We start from the raw sequence: 24900 nt of genomic DNA, 5'->3' as shown, positions 1-24900 counted from the left end.
GCTAAAAGGCACAGAGTTTCTTTTTATGGGGTGATCAACTTGGTGCCCCAATTTAGGCTGCATCAATGGCCGTACACTTCTTTTTTTTTTTTTTAAAGATTTATTTATTTATGCATACAAGAACTGGCCAGAGGTGTGAGGAGGGGTGAGAGGATCACCAGAGACAGAATGGGGAACAGAACAGGCAGACTGACTGAAATACACTGCTGAGGGGAGCAGCAGGCGAGACAGGAGAGGTCTGCTGCACCACATGGGTCAGCTCCCTGTCTGGGGATTGAACGCATGCTGCAGTGGTTGTTGATAGCCTCATAGTATTGAGACTTAACCCCTTGCGCACCCAGGGAGGCCCAGTGGTTGTACACTTCTGTGAATATACTAAAAACCACTGACCTGCACATTGTAAATGGGCACCTTTCATGGTACGTGAATTATATCTCAATAAAGACTTTTTACAAGGAAGCCTTTTTGTTTAGAGATACACCCTTGAAATATCTGCAGACAAAAAAGAAAAAAAAAATCCCGAAATACTACAAGCCAAAAATAATTTCTTTTTTTTTTAAGATTTATTATTTATGCATACAAGAACACATCAGAGATGTGGGGGTGACAGGATTCACTAGAGACAGAGTGGGGAACAGAACAGGCAGGCTGACTGAAATACACTGCTGAGGGGAGCAGAGGGCAAGACAGGAGAGGTCTGCTGCACCATGTGGTTTCTCCCTGCGCAGCCAGGGATCGAACCTGTGCTGCAGAGGCTGCGGATTGCTTCATAGTGCTGTGCTTAACCCCCTATGTCACCAGGGAGGCCCAAAAATAATTTCTTCACGGGAAATGTGCTCTTAACCACCAGGAAGGGCCTCCTAAATGGTGGCAGGTGTTCTGGAATCTGGGCAGTACTTATCAATAGAGATGTGTTTTGCAAACTGTCAAGAACTCTGTCCAGAAGATGGCAGGGTGCCACAAAACAATGCTATCATTTTTTCAAAGCGTATTTACATATGAATGGAAACATTAAAAATAAACAGCTGGTGAGGTGTTTACCAAATGGATAACAGTGGCAGCATTTGGAGAGGTGGGAAAAGAACAGGATTGAGGATGGGGGCCAGAGATGACCTAAACCATAGCTGTAAGTTCTAAATTTCCAAGAGGAACAATGTTCCTGATTTACCTATTTAGTTTAAAATTAATAAAATATATTAAATGATGCTCTACAAAAAAAACCCCAAGTATTCTTCATGCCCCCAAAATAATAATAATAATATAAGCAAAGTCAAAGATGAACAGAAAGATAGGTGACTCCCCTGACCAAAGATATTTTACCAGCCTAAAATATAAAGAGCTCCTAGAAATCAGTAAGAAAAATACCAGCATTTCAATAGAAAAATAAACCAAGGGTATGATCAGTTCACAAAACAAGCAATATAAAAGGAGTAACATGAAAAATGCTTTTTTTTTAAGGTTTATTGATTGATTGATTGATTGATTGATTGATTTATACATACATAAATACAAGCACTGGGTACAGTCAGAAGCACAGGAGGGTAAGAGAATTCACCAGAGCCAGAGCAGGGAGCAGAGCAGGCAGAAGGACCGAAGTACACTGCTGAGGGGAGCAGCGGGCGGCAGGAGAAGTCTACGCGCCATGTGGGACCCTCCTCCGGTGGCAGGGGAGCAGCAAGGGATCTAACCAGTGCTGCAAAGGCTGCAGGCAGCTTCATAACCCAGCGCCCAACCGCTGTGCCACTGGGGAGGCCCGAAAAATGCTTTTTTTTTTTTTTTGGGCCTCCCCGGTGGCGCAGCGGTTGAGTGCTGCGTTGCGAAGCTGCCTGCAGCCTCTGCAGCGCCGGTTCAATACCCGGCTGCTTCCCGGCCACTGGAGGAGGGTCCCGCATGGCGCGCAGACCTCTCCTGCCGCCCGCTGCTCCCCTCAGCAGTGTACTTCGGTCCTTCTGCCTGCTCTGCTCCCCGCTCTGGCTCTGGTGAATTCTCTCGCCCTCCCGCGCTTCTGACTGTACCCAGTGCTTGTATAAATAAATAAAATAAATAAATAAAGATAAATCTTTAAAAAAAAATGCTTTTTTTAAAAAAAAAAGATTTATTTATTTATATATACAAGAACTGGGGTACAGGCCAGAGGTGTGGGGGTGAGAGGATTCACCAGAGACAGAGTGGGGAACAGAACAGCTATATTGACTGAAATGCACTGCTGAGGGGAACAGCGGGTGTGTCAAGAGAGGTCTGCTACACCATGTAGGTAGCTCCCCGGCTGGGGATCGAACTCGTGCTGCAGAGGCTGTGGATAGCTTCACACACTGAGTCTTAATCCCTTGCGCCCCCAGGGAGGCCCAATATGAAAAATGTTTTAACCGCACTTGTCAAGGGAAAAATGTGAATTAAAACTGCACTGCAATGCCATTTTTCACCTATCAGATTGGCAAAAATCCAAATTATTTGATAATGTGGTCTAGTGGTGAGAGACTGTGGAGGAAACAGACACCCTCACATATTGCTACAGAGGAGGAAAATGGAGGGCCAAAATTTGTCTACATAACAAATGCATTTACCCTTTAAACCAGCAACCCATTTTTGGAAATTTACACTTGGATATAATTGTACAAACAGAATGAGGTGTGCACATGGGTAATCATTGTAGTCAGTATTGCTAGCAGCCCCTACAGAGCCTTCTTCAGCACATTTACTTCCAACTGCAACACAAAGGTACAGTATCTGTGCTATAAATTGCACCTTTGTACAGCGTGCAACACGTACCACACTACCCATGGCAGCCCTGACTGCAGCATGGGTTGTGTAATAGCAAAAGACTGGGAACAAAGCAAGTGTCTCTTAATGGGAGTAATCAAATAAACCATAAAGAATGAGGACAGTCTGTAGCTGCAGAATATATTACTAAGAGACAAAATCCAGTAGGGGCAAGGGGATGGTAGGCTGGGAAAGGGATGGGAGTACAACTTCTCACTTCATACCTTGCTTTACTTTGCCTTTGAGATATGAATGTATTATTTATCCAAAATAGAAAATAGGTCCTCCCCTGGTGGTGCAGCAGTTGAGTGCTGGGCTGTGAAGCTGCCCACAGCCTCTGCAGCGCCAGTTCAATCCCTGGCCGCAGGCGAAGGTCCCACATGGAGAGACAGACTCCTGCTGCACCCGCTGCTCCCCTCAGCAGTGTATTTTGTCAGTCTGCCTGTTCTGTTCCCTGCTCTGGCTCTGGTGAATTCTCTCACCCTCCCATGCTTCTGACTGTTACCAAGTGTTTGTATGAATAAATAAAAAAATCTTTAAAAAAAATAGAAAATAAATGTACCTTGAAAGTTACAGGTTGTTTCTAACGTTATGAAACAGAGATCGTAAGCTAAAAAATGTTGTGTTGAGGACCTCAAATCTTGTGATTTGTGAAACCCTTAACAGTCAAAAGGGGTCTTCAACCTTGTTTTAAAATTATCATGAATGGGCGCGACTCCACTGACCCCCGCCTTGGGTCTGTGAGGTCTGCCTGGGGCGCAATAAACTTTCCCTCCCTTTGAGAAATGTAAAAAAAAAAAAAAAATTATCATGAATGGCGTGCAGTTGGCACCTGCAGGGTGCTCTGTGGCTCTCTTTCAGCTCCCCAGGGACACTCTGTCCCTAAACCTGACAATCCTGAGAGCAGACTGAGACTCCCAGCAGGGCCTGGTGCCCAGGAAATGCTCATGGACAATTTACTGGATGAGATGAATGGCTGGACCCAGAGGCAGTGTATTCTGGATCCAGACTGCCTGGGTTCAAACGCCAGTGTCAACTATTAGCCATGTGACCTTGAGCATGTTTTTCATCTCCCTCAGCTTCCACATCTGTAAAGTGGGAATAAAAAATAGTCCTGGCCACACAGGCTCCTGTAGAGATTAAAGGAGTGAATTCATTTACACGCAGGAGCTGGCACAGAATGAGAACACACTAAATATTACATCTTCTTCCTGAAGGTGGGAGGCTTGGGAACAGTGACATTAAGAAGCTGCAAGGGGGCCTCCCTGGTGGCGCAAGGGGTAAAGCACTGTACTATGAAGCAATCTGTAGCCTCTGCAGCACGAGTTCGATCCCCAGCCCATCTGGGAGCTACCCACATGGCGCAGCAGACCTCTCCTGTTTCACCCGCTACTCCCTCAGCAGTGTATTTCAGTCAGTCTTCCTGTTCAGTTCCCCACTCTGTCTCTGGTGAATCCTCTCAACCCTTGCACCTCCGGCCAGTCCCCTAGTTCCTGTATGCATAAATAAATAAAATAAATCTTAAAAAAAAAAAAAAAAGAAGCTGCAAGGGATTGGCTGTGAAGGCAGGAAGCCCAGGAGTATGCGGCAGAAACCCAGGGAGGTGGGTGTTACTGGGGGAGGAAATGGCCGACCAGTCATGGCAATGAGGCCAGATGACAAATCAGTGGAGAGATCCAGGGGTGAAGAGGTCTCCAGTGATCTTGGTTGGGGTAGTTTCAAGGAGTGACAGGAACAGAAATTAGCAAGTCCTGAATCGGGAAAAGAGTGGGGGGTGAGAGAAGAGTGCTGAGGAGGCTGCAAAGCAGAAGAGATCTAGGGGGGGCTCTGAAAGACAACCGGGAAGGTGGGGGTATTTTATTTTTAACTCAGGAGACCCCCAAGCTTATTTAAATGCAGATGGACAGTGGTGATTGCAACCCCACAAATAAAATAAGAAGACAGGAGTCCACGCTGATATAAATGAATGGATGAATGAGTGAATGAAGGGGAAGGAAAAACTCCTCCTTACAGTACCCTACCTTTACCTAATAAAGGTAACGGGGTGCAGATGAGAACCCACTTGCCAACTGCAGTAGTCATAATCAGTTCAGGCAAGACTCATCAAAGGATGCTAACCCTAGAGGGTGAGCAGGGTATTTTCATGGTCTCGAAGCACTTCCTCACACACTGTTGAAAGGTTGATACTATCTTTACAGTGGAGAACCTGGTAAATGTCACCTTAACCAAGGGAGCCGAGTTCGCATTGCTCACGTGCCTCCTGACACCGTGCACCGCGGACACAGCGCTGCTGTGATCTCCCACCATGGTTGCATGCCTGAATGGAATCATGAAAGAAGCTCAGACAAACCCACACTGTCTATAAAAAAAAAATGGCCTCGAGTCTTCAAAAATGTCCAGGTCATAAAAGATAGAAAGTGAAGGCATGGCTCCGACTGAAGGAGGTGAAAGACAGAGGACACTGAAATTCAATTCCTTACCCTGGACTGGCTCCTGGGCAGGTGGGAGGATTTCTTTGACTGGTGAAAAGCAAACAGGGTTTATAGACAGGAGCATTGCAACAAGGTTTTCTAATTTGCATAATAGCTCTGTGGTTATGTAAGAGAATGAATTTGTTCTTAGGGGATACGCACCGGAAGTATTTAGAAGTAAAGCAGAATCAAGAACAGAGCAAAGGTGGGCCTCCCTGGTGGTGCAGCGGGTTGAGCGCCATGCTGTGAAACTGTCCGCAGCCTCTGCAGCGCGGGTTCGATTCCCGGCCGGCCAGGGAGAAATCCACATGGCGCAGTAGACCTCTCCTGCCTCGCCCGCTGCTCCCCTCAGCAGTGTCTTCAGTCCCTCTGCCTGTTCTGCTCCCCGTTCTGTCTCTGGTGAATCCTCTCACCCTCCCACACCTCTGGCCTGTACCCCAGCTCTTGTACGAAAATAAATAAATCTTAAAAATAAAAAAAAAAAGACAGAGCAAAGGTGGTAAAAAGCAAACTAAATCTAAATCTTAGATTCAGGCAATCTAAATCTTCAGAAAAGTTCATGTACTATTTCTGCAACTCCTCTATAAACTTGAAGCGATTTCAAAAGAAAAAGAAAACAGGCCCTCTCTGGTGGCACAAGGGTTTAAGCACAGTATTGTGAAGCTATCCGAAGACTCTGCAGCTCAAGTTCCATCCCCAGCTGGACAGGGAGCTACCCACATAGCACAGCAGACCTCTGTGCTCTGACTCGCCCACTGCTCCCCTCTGCAGTGTATTTCAGTCAGTCTTTCTCTTCTGTTCCCCACTCTGTCTCTGATGAATCCTCTCACCCCCGCACCTCTGGCCTGTACCCCAGTTCTTGTATGCACAAATAAATAAATCTTAAAAAAACCCAACAACAATGTGGTGGTGGAAAAGACCTGGCAGTGATAACAGAAATAATAGTAGCTAACATCCTGAGTGCCTCTGTGTCCCTGACACTGTCCACACATTGTCCACCTTCATGGCAGTCCTGTGGGCAATTAATGTTATCATCCCAGTCCCATTTCACAAAGGGGGAAGCTGAGGCTCACAGTAGATGAATAGCTTACCCGAGGGGAGATGTGCGAGCTGGGGTGCAAGGGTTGACAGGAACAGATGAGCAGGCTCCTGGATACAGCTGTTCCTACACCTCCCTTCTCATTATTTAGACCTGTGGTGTTGTTAGTGAATGTCTCCCTCACCAGACCATAAGCCCCATGAGGATAGAGCTGTATCTGTCTGGGTCATTGCTGTGTCCATGCTACCAGCACAGAGGAGAAATCTAGTAGGTGCTTATCAATTGACTAGCAATAACAATAACAGCTCTCATCTATATAAATGCATTTCACTTCAGAACAGCCTATGAGTGCCTTGGTGGTGGGTGTGGGGTGATGACATATATGTGAAGAGGTGTGCTCCTATACCTCTGAATCATTCTCAGTATTATACACCAATGCTACCTCAAAAAAAACAAACCCAAGGACTTTTTGATTCCCATTTTACAGATAAGGAAACTAAGGCCCACAGAGAAATCTCTTGCCTAAGGTAGGCAGCCAGGAAGGGCATGATTAGCACTTGGCACCCTCATCCATCTGCCTTGCAGCACCCACCTTCTGGAAGTCCTTCTTGGAGATGAGGCCACGGGGATCGGTGACATAGTCCTGGAAAGCCTCAGAACCCACGATGTCCTTGAGTTTCAGGAACATGTCGAAGAACTTGAGAATCATCTCCACATTGGACGAGGATTCCACAAGCATGTCCACCATCTGCCGGGCGATCATGCCATTCACCACGTTCCCTGCGGGCAGCCCCAAGACAGTGTCTCTTTTGTGGAGCCTGATCAGGCTCACCTCCCTCTCCAGCCTGGGGGCCACCCCTGGCTCCCCAGGACCCGCTGTGGTGGTGGATGCTTCGCTGGCATCATGTGTGAACCTGGCTGATCCTCTCTGTATACATCCCCCCATAGTGGGGGAGTCATCAATAAAAGGAAGGATGACACAAACTAACAGCAGATGCCAGATGCCATGCCAAGAGCCACACTGGCATGATCTCATTCTCGTAAGGGAGGTGTATAATACCCATTTTTACAGATGAGAAAACTGAAATTCAGAAGAAGTCACATTCAGGGTTACAAAGTCAGGTGGTAAGAAGGTGGGGAGGATTTGAACCCAGGGCTACATGACCTTAGTACTCAAACACCCAAGCCTTCCATTAGCCCACAGAGGTCAGGCAGGTCCATAGATAAGTGAGGTAGGCCAGAGGGAATAAATACATTAAGGAGAGGTGGAGACTGTGGAAAAACTAGGATTCCACACCCCCCTCTAAAGGAGGCAGTTGAATCTTGGCCCCAGCTTCTTTTTGCATCTTTCAATTTTAATATAATTTGAAATTTACATAAAAGTACAAGAGCAGTACAAAGAACCCTCATATAATATAGATTCAACAATTGCTTAAATTTTGCCACATTTGCTTTATAATCATTCCCCGCCCTTTGTATTTTCGATGAGCCATTTGAGAATAAGTTGCAGAAAGGAGGCCTTTTTACCCCTAAACATTTTTGTGTTTATGTCTTATAAGACAAAAACATTCTCTTATATACTCAGTGCACTCATCAAAGTGAGGAGATTTAACAGGGATATAATCCAATTATTTCATCCAGTCCATCTGATTTTTGCTATGTGAGAATGTGGACCTAGTGTCACCAAATATTTCAATTATCAAGGATAGCTGGAAATCTGATGTTTAAAAAGCCTTCTGATTTTTTTTTATTAATTTTTTTTATAGAGGCATGTTTTTTTTATTAATTTATTTATTTTATTTGTTTGTTTGTTTTTTTGTTTATACATGCACTGGATACAGTCAGAAGGGTGGGAGGGTGAGAGAATTCACCAGAGCCAGAGTCGGGAGCAGAGCAGGCAGAAGGACCGAAGTACACTGCTGAGGGGAGCAGCGGGCGGCAGGAGAGGTCTGCGCGCCATGTGGGACCATCCCCCGGTGGCCAGGGAGCAGCCGGGGATCGAACCGGCGCCACAGAGGCCGCGGGCAGCTTCGCAACCCAGTGCCCAACCGCTGCGCCACAGGGGAGGCCCAAGCCTTCTGATTTTTAAAAGCAAATGACTAGTTGCCCCCCCCCAAAAAAAAAAAACCAACCAAACACAACACCCAATGCTCTAAGAGGTTCATTCATTGCAATATCGTTCATAATAGCAAAATATTTGTGGGCTTCCCTGGTGGCTTAGGGGTTAAGTCTCAGCACTACCATGCTATTGCCACAGTGGCCTGAATTTGGTTCCCAGCCAGGGAGCTAAACTTCATATGGCACAGCAGACCTCTCCTGTCTCGCCCGCTGCTCCCCTTAGCAGTGATTTTCAGTAGCTCTGCCTATTCGGCTCCCACTCTATCTCTGGTGAATCCTCCCACCACCACCTTCCCCATCCCTGCACCTCTGGCCTACGCACCAGTTCTTCTATGTATAAATAAATAAATCTTTTAAAAAAATAGCAATTTTTGTAAACTTTAAATATTGATAGAAGTATGGTTAAAGGCATCACTGCACATCTACATAATGGAATACTACGCAGCCATATAAAAGAATGACATCTTTACGAACCTCTGTAGAAAAGATTCCTTGTCTATTAGTTAAATTGTTTTATTAATTAGTAGTTAATTTTGATTTAAGCTTATTTTAAATCTCTAAGTTTGGGAACTATCTGGTAGGTAGCAAAATAAATAACTACTGAATACATAAATAAAAGTGTCCAAATCACCCACCTTATTAAGATATCTCTGGGGAGTCAGTAAATTATGTACAATCAGAGCCTGGCACACATTAAGTGTGCAGTAAGTGTTTGCTGAATTTGTTATTGAAACTTCTTCATCAACCCACTGATCCCCACATGATGTTGAAGGTTAGGATCTCCTGGGGCTCAAAAGGTCATTCTCAGACTTGTCTACACCTTTGTGCTCTTCCCTTAACCCCCACCTGCTTGTTTCTCACCTTCCAGCAGTGACAGCAACATCACCACCATGTCCTTCTGCAGATCCAGCAGCTCCTTCAATAGCTCGATCTGGCTTGAGTCCTAGAAATCCCGAATCCCAGCCATGTGAGGACTGGTCTGCAGAGATGCCTCCCTCACCTCTGGCTGGTTCAGCCCTTCCTCACCCACTGACAGAACCTACGGCTCCTTCTTTTCTCCCCTCTTACCTCCGAGGGGACCCGAGTCCAGACATGTTCCTCGGAAGCAGGGGAAGGGGCAGAGAAACAAGATTGTGGGGGTGGGGTTGATGTTTGAGGGGGAGCAGAGCCAGCAGGTGATGTGTGGGGGCAAGGGCTGCAGACAAGGCTGAATGGGAGGAGTCTGGGGCTTAGAGAGCCCCAAAGCCCCATTTGGAGCAGGGAGAGAGAGAGACAGAGGCAAATATTAAGGGTAGAGACACAGATCTGGGAAGAGATGACTTTCAGCACTGTGCCTGGCCTCTGATGGGTGTCTGACATGTTTGCTGAATGAATGTGTGATGTCAAAAAGTGGGACACAGGCTTCAGGAAGAAGGCTGGAGGAGATAGCCACATGCTTTCTGGTAAGGTGTTCGGGAGACTGTGGGGGGACATATCCTCCTGTGTCACAGTGTCTCAGGTAGAGTCCACAGGAGCTCCCCAATCAAACTTCTGTATGTGGTCACTCTTTATTTATATCATGCTGAGCTATATCAAATTGCCAATATGTGATCATTTGACCCAGAAAGTGATATTCTCATATGGTTCTACCTAATAAAATGAAGGCAGGGGAAGGAGATGGGCTGCAAGGCTTCTCTATCCTAGTGCTGGTTGTAGGGTGTGGTGTTCTGGAGCTCCTAGCACATGTCCAAAGTCCCAAAGCTCTGCATTCTGCCTCTAAGGTTCCAGCCTGCTTGGATCTCAACACCTATGACCCAGGTCTTTGCTTTGCTTAGAAGCTCCACTTTCAGAGCAGATGGCACTAAGGCCTGGTTCAAGGGGCTGCTTTATGAGTAGATCTGTCCGATCAGAGTTTTCTTTGCCCTGGCCACAGTGACTGGTTCAGGGATGAGCATGTGACTCAACGGTCCAATAGGAGGCCATCACAGGTCTTTTCCTGAAGCTCTGATAAAAGAGGGGTTTTCTTCCCTGGAGCTATTAGGGGTGGACCAAGGACTGGGGTACTATTTTCCCAGCCCATGAAGACAGCCCACTTGAGAAGGAAGTCAGAGATAAGGCATTTCTGCTGACATCACCCCCTGAAGTGATAAGTCCTATTTGCCCCTTTAGGCTACCACTGAGCATTGTTTCTAGCCCTAGACCACAGCTGACAAATGAACAGAATTTGGAACTCTAAACTAAGCTTCGTTCTCTAAAGTTTTAAGAGGACACGGAAGTGTGTTCTAAATTCAAAAGTCACATAGCAGCAGACAGGGCTGCAGCTAGCCCCGAGGGCACCTTTGAGTAAATTAGAAAAAGGCTCTCTTCTTCCTCAAGACTTCCTCCTGGGAAATTATGAGACGCAGAATAATTTAGTGCCATCTGCTGGAAAACCATCGTAATAAATACAATACACTTATGATGTCCAGGATGGGGCTGGTGGCCCCTCAGAAGTTGAGCCTGGCGCAGTGGACACGGTCCAGTTGAATGTTTACCAGACAGAAGCAGAGCAGACGGAGAAAGGCGTTCGGGAGACACTGAAAAGGCTGCAGGGACGAGGGTGGTGGGGCAAGGGAGCGCAAGCATTCTAGAAGTGGGGGGTAGGGTCGACGGGGACCTTACGTCATGGGTGCCCGGGACGGGCCTCATCTGCCGCAGGCAGAATAAAGAAAACACTCCTGGAGCCCAGGCCCCGCTCTAGCAGCCAGCCCCCAAGTCAGCAAGAACAGCCAATCACAGAGCAGCTCCGGCTGTGGGGGCGGGGCCCAAGGTAGACCGGGCGCGCGTTCGGACTGGACACCAGCCGATTGGTGGCCGCAGAGGAGGCGGGGCAGGCAGAGAGCCAATCCGGAGGAAGGAGGGTTGGGCCGCGCCCAGGGACCAGCCTGCGGAACTGACCCGCGGAGCTAGACTGGGGCCAGGGCAGCCGGGGGTGCCCGGGGCAGGTGGGGCGCGGCGCAGAGGGGTCCAGACCTGAGCGAGCTTCATCATCAAGTGGGCGAACACGTGCAGGAATCCCACCACGGCGTCCCAGAGGCGGCTGTGCGCCAGGCTCTGCTGGTTCCCGGTGCAGGGGCCCTGCGGGGCCGGGAGCGGCTTGAGTGCCCACCTGGCAGGGCGCAGGTGTGGGCCAGCACTCCGCCCCCAACCCCTTATCCCCCCACCCCAGCCGCCCCAGTGGCCGGCCCTACCTGGATGTACTCGGTGAGGCTGTTGAACACCTGTTTGGCCACGGACATGGCCTTGGAGAAGTTCCTCTTGCCCTGCTCCTCAATGACATCCTTGCCAGAGTAGTACCAGTAGAAGTCGCTGATGGACTCCTAGGGGACCGACCGGGTTGAGGAGGTGCTGGGGCCAACCGTGGCCCTACAGGCCCTGACTCAGGTCGTACCTGACGCCCCCCTCTCTGCCCCCTCTCCCAATCCTTGCCTGCAGCCGCAGGAGGTAGTCCACTGTGCAGATGATGATGTTAATAGTCGTCGTGTTCCCTGTCTGTGTCCGTAGGTAATTTTGGAAATCTGGCAAGAGATGACAAGTCATTCGCTGAGCATCTACCCTGTGCTAAGGGAGGCAGAGAGTGGGTCATTTATTCATGTCATTTATTCACGAGTGCCTATTGTATGCCAGAAGGGATATAATCATTCAATTATTTAATAAGTATCACGTACCTACTGTATGTCAGAGGAAGATGGAGGATCATTTATTTAGGTAATAAATGTCTATAGCATGCCTATTATGAGCTAGATGTGGCAGAGGGTCATTTATTCATTCATATCTTTCAAAAAATATTTATTGAACAACTACAATACAGCAGGGGAAACAGGAGAGTCAGCCCCCTTTTTGTTTCCAAAAATGTACTGAATGCCTACTATGTCCTTGAGATGGAAGATTGTTTTCTGTTCTTTCATTTACCCAACAAATATTTATTGAGCACCACCAAAAGCCAGAGATAACCAAGGGTTATCTTTTTCTGTTTATTTATTCAAAATATATTGAGCATATACTATATGTGGATGGGAGATGAAGATTGAGTACTTATTTTTTGGTACAGCAAGTTGGTTGAGCATTTACTATGTGCCAGGCACTGATCTAAGGCACTAGAGATACAGCAGTAAAGAAAATTTAAAATAATAAAACAAAATCCCTTCCTTTGAGAAATTTCTATTATCATGCAGTCATTTTTCTATCTTTCCTGACTGCAACTTATGGTAGGAAAATCCATTTTACATTGAGATCCAGAGTTTAATGAGTTTAATCTGAAGTTATAGCCACATATACCTGAAACAGGTGTATGTGCCCCTACCATATGCCATGCATGCTAGAATTTTTGCCCTTACTAGTCTAATCGACTACAAAAAATTGTGATCTCAACCCACTAAATCTGAGGTATTGATAGTTGTCAACCTCTCATCTTGGCTGCACATTAGAATCACCTGGACACTTATCCCAGTGCTGGGTCAAGGGGAGGGAGAGGAAACTAAAATAAAATAAAAATCTCAGTTCTGGGAGATAAAAATCAAGAATGGGTGAAAAATCAAGAGTGAAAAATAAAAATTCCACTGCTTGGGCCCCATCTCAGATCAATTAAATTAGAATGGGGGGGGGGTGAAACCTGGGCTTTATCATACCAATATGCATTTACAGTAAGAACCCCTGCCAGGGGCTCCCTGGTGGCTTGGGGGTTAAGTCTTGGCCCTAACGCTGCAAGGGCCCACCTCGATGGCCTGGGTTGGATCCCTGGCCAGGGAGGTGACCCACATGGCACAGCAGACCTCTCCTGTCTCATCCACTGCTCCCCTCAGCAGTGTATTTCAGTCAATCTTCCTGTTCTGTTCCCCACTGTCTCTGGTGAATCCTCTCACCTCCCACACCTCTGGCCTTTACCAGAGTTCTTGTATGCATAAATAAATCTTTAAAAAAAAAAACAACATACAACATTTAGACTAGATGCTTAAATGGTGAAACAGCCCTTCCCCCTTCCTATAAAGAACTCTCAACTGAGGACACAGTGCAAAGAAATAAGATACAATTCTATACCTGCTTTGACTAGCACTGAGTATTCAAGACATGCAAGGCATGTAAGATTTGAAAGGTATTTTAAATATTTATCTGACTAGACCAGTTAATGAATCCACGAATTTAGGCAGAAGATGTGATGGTAAATTTGGTGGGGGAAGAAAATTTTTACTCCCAAGAACATTCTCTTCCAAAAATTCATAGGCCCAGGATGTAAAATTTACCTTAAATCCCAAAGACGGATGCCACCTTAATTAAAATGAACAAGAGGGGTCTCCCTGGTGGCGCAAGGGGTTAAGACGTAACCTATGATGCTGTCCGCAGCCTCTGCAGCACAAGTTTAATCCCCGGCTACCCACATGGCATGGCAGACCTCTCCTGACTTGCTTGCTGCTCCCATTAGCAGTGTACTTCAGTCATTCTGCCTGTTCTGCTCCCCACTCTGTCTCCGGTGAATCCTCTCACTCTCTGCACCTCTGGCCTGTACCCCAGCTCTTGTATGCATAAATAAATAAATCTTTAAAAATAAATAAATAAAACGAATGAGAACCCTACTCACAGAGCACCAAGCCATTAAATACACCTCCAAGAAAAACTGGCTGCAGACACAATAACTTTTGATAATGCAAAGCAATGGATCATGCTTTATCTTTTGTTGAAGAGTGAGGATAAAAGATCTGTACCAAGCAGTTACCTTAAAAAAACACTAAGGGGGGGGGCCTCCTCGGTGGCACAGCGGTTGAGCGCTGGGCTGCGAAGCTGCCCACAGCCTCTGCAGCACCAGTTCGATCCCTGGCAACCAGCGAGGGTCCCACATGGTGTGCAGACCTCTCCTGCTGCGCCTGCTGCTCCCCTCAGCAGTGTCTCTGTCTGTCCACCTGGTCTACTCCCCGCTCTGGCTCTGGTGAATTCTCTCACCCTCCCGCGCTTCTGACTGTATCCAGTGCTTGTATAAATAAATCTTAAAAAAAAAAAAACACTAAGGGGAGGGGGTCCTCCCTAGTGACACAAGGAGTTAAGATAGCACTATGAAGCTATCCCCAGACTCTGCAGCACAAGTTCAGTCCTACCAGGGAGCTACCCACATGGCGCAGCAGACCTCTCCTGCCTCGCCCGCTGCTCCCCTCAGCAGTGTATTTCAGTCAGTCTGCCTGTTCTGTTCTCCACTCTGTCTCTGGTAAATCTTCTCACCCTCCGCATCTCTGGCCTGTACCCCAGTTCTTGCAGGCATAAATTAATTTAAAAAAACCACTAAGTGGGGTGCAGGTTCTAGGGAAGTTAGATTTATAATGACTCCAATTTTTGTTATGAAAGTTAATTTCTGGGCAGTCTGTGGTTTCATAATCATCTGCTAAGCATTAAAACCACAACCCTGGGACTGTACGTGTCTGTTATAGGAAATGACATCGGGGAGAATGTTTGTGGTACAGAGTGGTGACTGCCCCTTTAATGTCGTAAGCTGTGTACTACAGTTTATATTTTCTCATCAATGATGCATTTAATCTATTGTGTCACCCTCAATCTGGGTTAAATTGCCTGAACTAGAATCTTGCGTAAGTTAGGAAGGAATCAGCAGGCCTTCCTCTTTGAGCAAAGTTAGTGAGTGATTCTAATAGAGCCTTCTTCAATGAATTCATTTTAAAATGCCACTTCCCTCTCTAGACCCAAAGTATAGAAATTCACTACATTTACTGCACTTGGCAGCCACTGCAAGGGCCTGTGGGAAAATGGCCTTTGGCTAATTGCTCATTTGGGCAAATAGATGTTTGAGCAAACTGGGCTGAGGCAAGATTGCTTTTGCAGAACTGAACTAGCCAAAAGAGGCGAAAGTGTAACAAATTGACTAGATTTCAGAATCCAAGAGAGATTTAGGAAGGTGGGTGGACAGAGCTTGACTGGCTGAGAGTAAAGAAAGACCGACCCGGGGTTAAGGATGGGGCCTGGATGGGCGGTGAGGTCACCACTGATAAGAGGAAGTGACGCTGAGATGAACTCAGGAAACCCTTCCAGATCAACCCCAGTCCTCTGCCTCCTCTCCACCCGCGCACCCCTCTTACTCACCATTATTGTGCCCCTCACATAGCAATTGCAGGAATCTGAATAGGTCTTGGGTGAATTCATCATCCGCCATGACCTTCTCTCCTGGGTAGGAGATGGGGGCAGGGCCCAGAAGGGGTCAGATGCGCCGGGACACAGCGCAGGCATGCATGGGGCTCATGCACACAGCACCTGCAGGCACACAGCACCCGCAGGCACACAGCACCGCATGTGCACAGCACCCGCATGCGCAAAGGCACGGGGAGGCGGGAGGGGCAGCCACCACCTCAAAGACACTGTGAGTCACCGGCATCCATGACACCAGGGGGTCCACGGAGACCAGAGTCATGAACCTGGAGCATCCAGTGTCTTTACAACATCAGTTTCCCTCTGATGTCACCATGTGTGTCCACAAGTGTCTGCAAACCCAGCAGAGGCTCAGGCAGCTGGTATCTCCCTCGGCCCCCCTCCGGGGCTGCGGGGGTTAATGGATTATGGGAGGTGGAGTCACTTTCACACAAAGGCTCAGGGCAGGAGGGAGTGGGCTGGGGAGGGGATGGAAAGCCAGGCAATTGGTTCAAGGGCTTGAAAGCAGCCAATCTGGAGGAAGCAGAGAGAGGCTTGTAAACAGGAGCCAACCAGAACAGGCATCTGAAGGGGCCAATCACGATGTGCTCGGCAGGGAGACTAGACCGGTGACTGGGCCAACCAGAGCAGGCACAGAGAAGGCACGCACACTAATCAGAGTGGATGCTGGAGGCCACCAATCCAGTTGGTGGATGGGAACTCAGACCCAACCAATCTGGGGTCAGGTCTAAGAGAGTAGGGTAGGTGGGAACGGGAATCACCCCACCCCAAGACTGTGAATCTGGGTCTGGAAGTCTGAGCACATCCGGCTGGAAAGGGGTCTCTGCCATCTTCTCCAGCTTCGATTTTACACAGAGGGAAACTGAGGCACACAGTCTCATGTGCTGTTAGTAGCTAATCTGGGACCAGACTCTTGGTCTCTGGACCCCTGGTCTCCAGGCTTTCTGCAGGCACGGTGCACCCACCCTAGGGGTCCTCCCTTCCTGCAGATCCCAGATCCTCAGCCCCGGGGGTGGAGGGTCCCTGGGGTTAGAAGGAGGGGTGGCAGTAGCACAGCAAGGGGAGTGGCTGGGAAAATTACCGTTCTGGCGGTTGATGACTGGGGCAGCCAACAGGATGGGAAGAGGAAGCAGGAGAAAAGAGGGAAGAAGAGGGGCAGAAGGAGACAGACAGACAGACAGGAAAACACACAGTGACACAGTCGAGGACGAAGACTCAGACAGAGAAAGACAACCACAGAGAGAAAGAGCAACGAGGAGACGAAAGGAAAGGAGGAAGAGAGGGGGCGTGAGAGGAGAGGGGAGAGGAGAGCGAGGAGAGACAGAGAGAGGTGGAGAGGCAGGAGGCGAGGATCAGAGCAGAAAAGTTAGACACATCACAACACGGCAAAGAGGAGACTCGATTAACCCGGATTAGGCACATTAATGAGAGAATAGCAGTCAGGGCGGGAGACTTGGGGCGTTGGGGGGCGGGGCACGTGGTGGTGGGAGAGATGAGGCAGGACACAGGGACCCCCAGGGTGGGGCACAGGGAGGGAGACGCTGGAGGAATGGGGGCCGCTGCAGGGGAGGAAGCTGGGGATATGCCTGGGGAGAAGACGTGTCTTGGTAGCAAGGGAGCTCTGGGAAATGTTGGGGCGAGGGTCGGGGGGCCCTGAGGGGATTGGAGGCTCCAGGGAGAGGGAAGCCCCGGAGAGGGCCTCACCAGTTCCGTCCTCATTCACCATGCCCAGCCCCTCGGCCTTGTTCTGTCTCTCGAAGGCATTGAGATCCAGGACGCTGTGGGGAGGAATGAAAGACGGGGAGCTGTAATGAGGCCTGCGCCCCCTCTTTTCTAGAGTCCGGCAGCCCCCATGATGGGTGGGCTGGGGAGCGGGTGGAGCACCCACGAACGAGCTGACATCAAGAGGGAGCAACGAAGGAAGGGATGAAATATGTACAGAGCCAGGCAGAAACTAACTGTCCATTTGCTCAGACTTCAGGGGGGCAGAGCGAGCAGTCGGCAGCGAGAGCAAAGGCCAGAAGTAGGGAGGCCACAGTCAAAGGGTCATCAGAGAGAGCCTGCTGCCCCTGGGGTCCCCAGGGCCTCCCGGGTCCAGCTGTCTGGATCCTGTCCAGCTACATGGCTCTTCTGAAAGCCGGGGACACCTGCCTCCCTGGCCGGCCATAAACCCCCTGTTCTTCGAGCTGGTGCCACTGGCTCTTTGCTTCTGGAACTGGGAGAGCAGAACTCAAGCCAGCAGGCTACTGGGAATGGAGGCACAAGGACACCCAAGAGCTACGGCAAGGTGTACCCTCATGCCTACCTGCATGTTTGCATCAGCGCCTGGATACTCTGGAAGAAGCCAACTTCCTTCTTGTCCTTCAGATAATCCAGCATTTTCTGCAGGGGACGGGGAGGAAAGGGGAAGTAAGAGGCCCCCAGGAAGCTCCCGCCCCTCTGAGCCCTGTGCCCAAGTCCCTTCACCCGCTACCTGCTGCACATTGGCATTGCCTCCATTTAGGATGGAGATGCCCAGCTTCAGGGTGGAGGACACCATGGCGCCCGTCTCTCCTGGAGGGGGTGGGGTGGGGGTGAGAGATGGTCCACTTAGTTTGTGAACCATCTCAGAGGAGGCTCGAGAAGGGAGAGGGGGAACATGCACGGGTGTGCATGCAGGGGTGGTGACGACCGCAAGCCGAGCGAGAAAGTGCAAGGCCAGTGTGCAAAGGGAGCAGGTGTGGGCTGGGTTTGAGTGCCAACATGCAGGGGTGAGAGACTGGGCCCGCTGGATCCCCAGGGAACAAGTGGTCAGGGCCGGGAATAGCGGGGACAGGTTGCAGGAACAGAAGGCGCGATCAGGGCACCTTTGCAGGCGCTGATCATCTGGAGCACCATCTCTGCAGCCCCCCGGTTGTGCAGCCGCGCCTGCTGGTACAGGAGCCTCTGCTTCTCCATCTCCTTCTCCTGGGGCAGGGCCAGGCACGCGGGTGAGTCCAAGCTAACCAGCACTGGCCTTCCCCGCTCATAGCCTTGTCCTGAACCCCTGCCCCCCTGCTCCAGCCACATCCCCTGGCTCATTCCTCAACTGTGGGCGCCCTCCATCCCCTGGGACTGAAGTGCTGGACCTGTGACTTGCACTGAGCAGACTCCAAGGGGTCAATGGATAAAATCCAAAAGTCTGTGAATGTGAACGAGGGGGCAAAATGTGTGTTTGTGGTCACTTCCTTCCACGATGGGCCAGGCCGTAGGTCAGCAGTCCTGGCTGTCCCATGGCCTGCCACCAGTCAGCAGCACAGATCTTGCCACGCCACATTTTGGCAGACATCTCAGAACGTGGCTGTGTTCATCACTACTTAGCAGGGACAGCAGCTGCTGGGCCCACCATGAGGGCTTGCTATTTGGCCAATTAGTGAAGAAGTACAGATACTGTCATATGGGAAATTTTTAAAGCCATATTTTGACAACCCTTTCAATATGCTTGCTTCCTGTGCTAGGAATTCATTGCACACATTTCAAAACATGACTGAGTGAGTGGCTGAGCTAGCTGCATGTTTGCTTCCTCACTGCCTGGACTTTGCACATGCTGTTCCCTCTGCCTGCATGCTGTTCCCTTTTCTTCAGCAGACACACTTTTTATCCTGCTGCTCAGACATCACCTTTTCCACAGAGCCCTCCCCCAGGCTGGGTCAGGTGCCTTGCCTGAGCCTGCGTTATCCCCTGAATTTCCCCCAACAGTCCCCTGAGCTTCCTTGGCTCCCCCAGACCTGCTGACCCCACCTACCTCAAAGGAAACCTCAGACTCCTCTTCTTCACCTTCGGCATTCTCCTCCCCCTCCTCCAGGTGGCAGCTCTGAGGATGAGGCAGCAATCGGGGATGACGACCAACAGAGGAGGTACCCAGATCCAGCCCCAGCCCTCCCAGAGGGCAGGCCCTGCCGCTGGGGAGTAGGAAGCCGCCAGGATGGGGGCGGGGTCTCACCTTTGCCATGATATCAGCATAGGCCATGTACAGGTAATCCTCCTCCAGTTTGCTGCAGAAGGAAGCAGGGAGAAATCAGGGCCCGGCAGAGAGGGCCTCCATCCTATAACAGCTTCCCGTGTTCCCTGGGAGAGTCACTTCTTCACCCAGGCCTTGCGGCTGGTGGGGGGGAGGGGCGACTGCCCGGTGCCAAGTGGACATGTGACCAATGCTGAGCCAATCAGGATTTTCTATCTGCCTGGTCACAGTAGGGCCATAGGATCCATACTGGCCCAGTGGAATTCATTCTGGGCGTTTTGTTGGACAGGTGTTGCCTTTCCGCTGGGGTTACTACGATGGTGCCATGGAAGCCTCGGGCTTCTGGGGCCATCTTGCCATCCATTGGCCCACTTGACAACATGACCAGCCATTTCTCCTCGATAATGACACTAATGACAGCAGGAGAAATAATACCAGCACTGGCTAGGTATTTACCCCGTGCTAGTCCCTGCTCTATGTGCTTTATAGATAGTAAGTGATTATTTCTCACAGTAACCCTATTAGGTAGATTTAGATGGGCCTGTCAAACAGGCCCATTTGACAGACGAGAAAATCAAGGCGCAAAGTTCTTACTTGGTCAAGGTCACACACTGGGATTCAAACCTGCAGAGTCTAATTCCAGAGACATTACTTTCCCAGAGGAAGGAAAACAGGAATCAATTTCCCAGTCTCCCTTGTAGCTAGCGGGGGCCTGAAGTCAGATTTCTGGCCAATGGCATATGTGGAGAAGCCCTCCAGGGAAAGCGTTCTTTCTAGGATAAGATCTTGGTCTTGGGGCCTCCCTGATTGCGCAAGGGATTAAGTAGCAGCACTATAAAACTATGGGCAGCCACTGCAGCACAAGTTTGATCCCTGGCCAGGGAGCTGACGTACATGGCGCAGCAGACCTCTACTGTCTCACTGCTGCTCCCCTCAGCAGTGTATTTCAGCCAATCTTCCTGTTCTGTTCCCCATTCTGTCTCTGGTGAATCCTCTCAACCCCCCACCTCTGGCCTGTACCCCAGTTTTTGTATGCATCAATCAATCTTTTTATTTTAAAAAAAGAAGATTATCTTGGTCTTGCTTAAAAGAAAGCCTTTCGGGCCTCCCCGGCGGCGCAGTGGTTGAGTGCTGGGTTGCGACGCTGCCCGCGGCCTCTGCAGCGCCGGTTCGATCCCCGGCTGCTCCCCAGCCACCGGAGGAGGGTCCCACATGGCGCGCAGACCTCTCCTGCCGCCCGCTGCTCCCCTCAGCAGTGTACTTCGGTCCTTCTGCCTGCTCTGCTCCCCGCTCTGGCTCTGGTGAATTCTCTCACCCTCCCGCGCTTCTGACTGTACCCAGTGCATGTATAAACAAAACAAACAAACAAACAAACAAACAAATAAAACATGCCTCTATAAAAAAAAAATTAATAAAAAAAAAAAAAGAAAGCCTTTCTCCCTCCCTGGAATATGGTCATGTCGAGAAGTTCTACATCTGTCTTATGGCCACAACAGTGGAAGGACAGAACATATGGATGAGCCTGGGTCCTTCCCAGAGCCACTGGGATTCGTCAATCCAGGACTTCCTTCCTGTTGACTTCTTGCTATATGAGAAAGATAAATCCCTGTGCCTCCATTCCTCACCCACAAAACGCTGATATGCATCTCAGAGTGGAGACTTGGTGGAAGACTATGTACGTCAAGAGTTAGCATCAGGCCTGACATATAATATGCACTTGATAAATGTGGCCTGTTATTAGCAGTAGCAGCAGAGTCCTTATTACTGTTATTTAATCCCAAGACTGCCATTAGCCCATATGAAGCCTTTGTGTGAATTTGAAAAAGACGCCCTTCCTTACTTCACTGGTAGGAAATCTGTCATCATACACTAATGATTCCCCATAACACACTCATTTTGTTTGAGCAAGAGACTGTCTTCTAGAAGAGCCTAATTAATATTGCCTGTGATGTGACTCCTCAAAAAGATGTCCTTGTGAAGTGTTCAGCTCTGGGGCTCTTCCAGGACTCAGAATGTCTCTCCTGTGGGACCCAGAGGTCATTGGGGTGTGGTGAGGGGATCAGGAGATCCTTTACCAGAACCTAGGAAGGGACCTCACCTCTTTTCAGTCAGGGCTGTGCGGCTGAAGTGCAGGACCAGTTGGTGCAGGGGATCTGGCTTCTTCTCTTCCACCTCTTCCTCTTCTTCCTCCTGCTCGCCAGCTTTCTGGTGGGAGGAGAGGTGGTGCTTTGGAGAGGAGTTGCTAGAGTCTCTGCTTGTCTCCCCTATAGCCTTGCTGGACTGGATTATTTCTTGTCCCCCCCATTCTGCACCCACCCACGCTTCTGCCCGTGCCAGGGGTACCATTTCCATCCCCATCAGTGTGAAGGGCCACCGCTGACAGAGTACACTGGGTGGCTCTATCCCCAGCCCTAACCGGCCCTGGCCCCACACTCCCAGGCAGACCCCAGCTCACTGAAAGGTCATCTATCATACGGTCCTCAAAACTGTGGTCTTCAGTCAGGATCCAGGAGGCCTTGTAGCTCTCCAAGAACATATTACAGGCCCGGTGCCTGCAGAGGAAAGTGTGAGGCATCACTGAGGCCGTCATCCCCTTCTTGCGCGCCCCTCAGACTTCCCACACATCCTTGCCGCCCAACCGTTCCTCAAGAGCCCACCGTGCTGGCACTCGATCCTCCCGCCTTCTCAGCCACCCTTTCGGCAACCCGCTCAGGCGCCCCTCCTCTGCGGGGGTCTTACGTGGGCAGGTTGTACAGGGGGGTCATGCGGAAACAGGCAACGACTGCCCTCCGGCGCTGCTTGGACAGGAGCTTGTGCCACACGGCCTTCTTGGACTTGTAAGGGTGCTCGGTCTGGGGGCGGGACAATGTGTCATGTCCCCTGACTCTGCCCTTAGGCGGAATCCCATACCCAGCCCGAAACTGTGCCCAGGTCCAAAGTCAGACCCGACTCTCAGAGCCGAAAAGCACCCTGTCTCCCCCATCAGTAAGGATTCTGAACTGGGCTGTTTCCTGACCAAAATTTCTCCCCTAGGCCCCGCCCACCGACCTATTGCCACGCCCCAGGCCCCGCCCCAATCCCCAGACCCGTCCCAAACCCGGTCTACCGAGTCACGGCGTTCCCACCAGGCTCACCCCCAAACCCAAAGTTCCACCGCTGGTCCCACCGCCGGGTCCAAGGTTAAGCAGTAGGTCCAGCCCTCAGAGCCGAGTCTACAGTCTAAGCCTCGAGTTAAACCCCACGGTCCACCCAGGCCCCGCCCATGGCTGCAAGACCCGCCCCCTCCCCGCCCAGAAGCCCAAGAATCACGCTAGGCCCCGCCCACAGGTCCTAGGCACGCCCCTTGCCCCGCCCCTTGCCCCGCCCACAGGCCTAGCGCCCACCCCTCAAAGGTAAGACGGCGCGGCCCCTCACCTGCTCCAGATGGTAGAGCACCGCGGACACCTCCTGGACCCTGCGCACGATCTTCTCGGGGTCGTCAGCGTCCTCCTCGCGGCCCGGGAGGCCCCGGTACAGGGCCATCTGCCAGCGCAGAGAAGGGGAGCCTTCGACCTGAGGTGAAGAGGGGCATCCCGCGGGGTGAGGGCACCTGCCCTGCCCGCACCCCCTCCCTCAGCTGGGCTACTCGGAGCACCCGGCGGCTGCCCCGCCCCTTTCAAACCCGGAAGATTCTCAGGGTGGGCGAATACAGGTGAAGGTCGTTCCTTCCACGCCCGGGTCACAGCAGGTGCTCAAGCGCTGCTATTGCTGCTGTTATTGTGGGACACGCCCCTTCGGTTGCAGATTAAGTACCTTTCCCTGGAGGTGAAGGTTGTTTTGCAGATACTCGCGAACCTCCTCATCTGTGTCTTTCTGGGGAGACATAGGAAGGCTGGGTCACTCGGGGCCCAGAGTCCTTCTTGACCCATTGCCCTTTCCCTTCTAGGCCTGCCCCCCACAGCTGGGGAGAGGCATATGGGGGAAGGAGCTGAGGGAGACAATGGTCGGGAGAGTCAGAGGGGCATCTGGAGGGCAGAGATGCTTCCAGAGACAGTAAGAATTCAAAGGGAGTGTGAGGAGGGAGGGCCTGACAAGAGGTGATCCCCAAAGGTCAGAAATAGGGGTGTCAAAGGAGAGCTGGGAGTAAGCGGGAGATGGGCAGGTAGTGTTTGAAGGTCAGAGGAGGTGAGGGGGACTAGCAGAGACGGCAAGGTCAGCAGAGGTCCTGGAAGATCAGGCAGATCAACAAAGCCATTGATGGGGTTCACACAAAGGCCAAGGAAGGGGACAGCGGGATGGGTGTTCCTTTACTGTCCCTCAAAGACCAAGTTCAGAAGTCAGTGGTGCCCTTGAGTTCTAGGACTCAACATAGGCTCCCTGGGAGGGAGGGTCTAAGAGCCTCGGGGCAGCATCCTGGGAGGACTCCTTATGGTCCCCGAAGCTGAAAAGGGTCAAAGAGGGTTGCTTTCCCATACAAGGGGTATTGGGGTTCTGGGAGACCTTCCTGTGGTCCTGATGGGCTGAAGACAATTCAGGCAAGAGTAATCAATCCTTAGGATATTTGAGACCCCAAAATTTGAGTATGGCCCTGGAGAAGGGACTATTAGGATTTGGGGGGTTACTTAGGGTCACAGTGTGCTCACTGGTCTCTGAATACCTTTGCAGGTTCAACAGAGTGTCAACAGAACCCAGGGGGAGGGATCAGCAAGGCCCCAAAGGGAGATAGTGGTGAGCTGGAGAGCTTGCTGGGGGCCGAGATTCAGAGGGGTCCTGTGGTCTCAGTGGCATTTCTAGATTCTACAGCCCTGGGAGCATCCAGAGGGGAGTCCTCAGCATCCTAGGGGAAGGCTCAGGGCATCTTGGGGGTCCCATGAGTCTTCAAGAAGAACCCAGGAGGGTCCTAAGGGCTCTCAGGAGGGTCCTGAGGGCTCAGTGGGGAGCTGACTGGGATCCTGGCAGGTTCCCCAAGCAGGGCTGGGCAGGTACCAGGGCGTAGCGGGTCTTGGCCAGCATGATGAGGTCCTGGTCAGTGGGGGCACACATGTTTAGGCCGATGGGCAGCATCTTCTTGAGCGTGGCCACAATCAGTGACGTCTGCACGGAGTACCGGTCTCCCCGACGCTTCTTCTTGGTGCGTTCCTGGTCGGAGCCCCCTGACTGTGGGAACAGAGGGCTCAGCGCTGGCCTGAGTCCCAACTGGGCCCCAGATTCTAGCCTCAACCTGCAGCCATTGTCCACACTCCAGGCCCCAGCCTGGAGACAAGGCAGCCCCCACCCCCGATCTGTTTCCACCCCAGACCTTGCAGATCTTTCATTTCCGATCCCCAAACCTAACCCCAGACCCAACCAGACTCCAAGGTCCCAAATTTTATCCCAGATTCAATTTCTCCCAGATT

The 24900-nt window shown here is 50.6% G+C and overlaps 1 protein-coding gene across 2 annotated transcripts in view; it reads right to left on the bottom strand.

The window, feature by feature from the left end:
• RYR1 (ryanodine receptor 1) overlaps positions 1-24900 on the bottom strand; it is a gene marked incomplete at its 5' end in the record, with an annotated part of 106188 nt that overhangs the window by 19008 nt on the left and 62280 nt on the right. For both annotated transcript variants that reach the window (XM_084257220.1, XM_084257219.1), the window contains 19 exons: positions 6863-7050; positions 9250-9331; positions 11380-11484; positions 11598-11726; positions 11836-11924; positions 15484-15564; positions 16628-16645; positions 17251-17324; positions 17852-17928; positions 18020-18099; positions 18393-18492; positions 19310-19378; positions 19508-19559; positions 21624-21730; positions 21981-22077; positions 22265-22377; positions 22940-23077; positions 23318-23377; positions 24491-24661. In XM_084257220.1, coding sequence (XP_084113346.1) covers positions 6863-7050; positions 9250-9331; positions 11380-11484; positions 11598-11726; positions 11836-11924; positions 15484-15564; positions 16628-16645; positions 17251-17324; positions 17852-17928; positions 18020-18099; positions 18393-18492; positions 19310-19378; positions 19508-19559; positions 21624-21730; positions 21981-22077; positions 22265-22377; positions 22940-23077; positions 23318-23377; positions 24491-24661 — 1830 coding nt within the window. The remainder of the gene's footprint in view (positions 1-6862; positions 7051-9249; positions 9332-11379; positions 11485-11597; positions 11727-11835; positions 11925-15483; positions 15565-16627; positions 16646-17250; positions 17325-17851; positions 17929-18019; positions 18100-18392; positions 18493-19309; positions 19379-19507; positions 19560-21623; positions 21731-21980; positions 22078-22264; positions 22378-22939; positions 23078-23317; positions 23378-24490; positions 24662-24900) is intronic.

This window comes from Talpa europaea (genome assembly GCF_964194135.1).
Source record: "Talpa europaea genome assembly, chromosome: 16".
Lineage (NCBI taxonomy): Eukaryota > Metazoa > Chordata > Mammalia > Eulipotyphla > Talpidae > Talpa > Talpa europaea.
The sequence above is the reverse complement of the archived record's forward strand: the minus strand, read 5'-3'. Positions and strand labels throughout refer to the sequence as shown.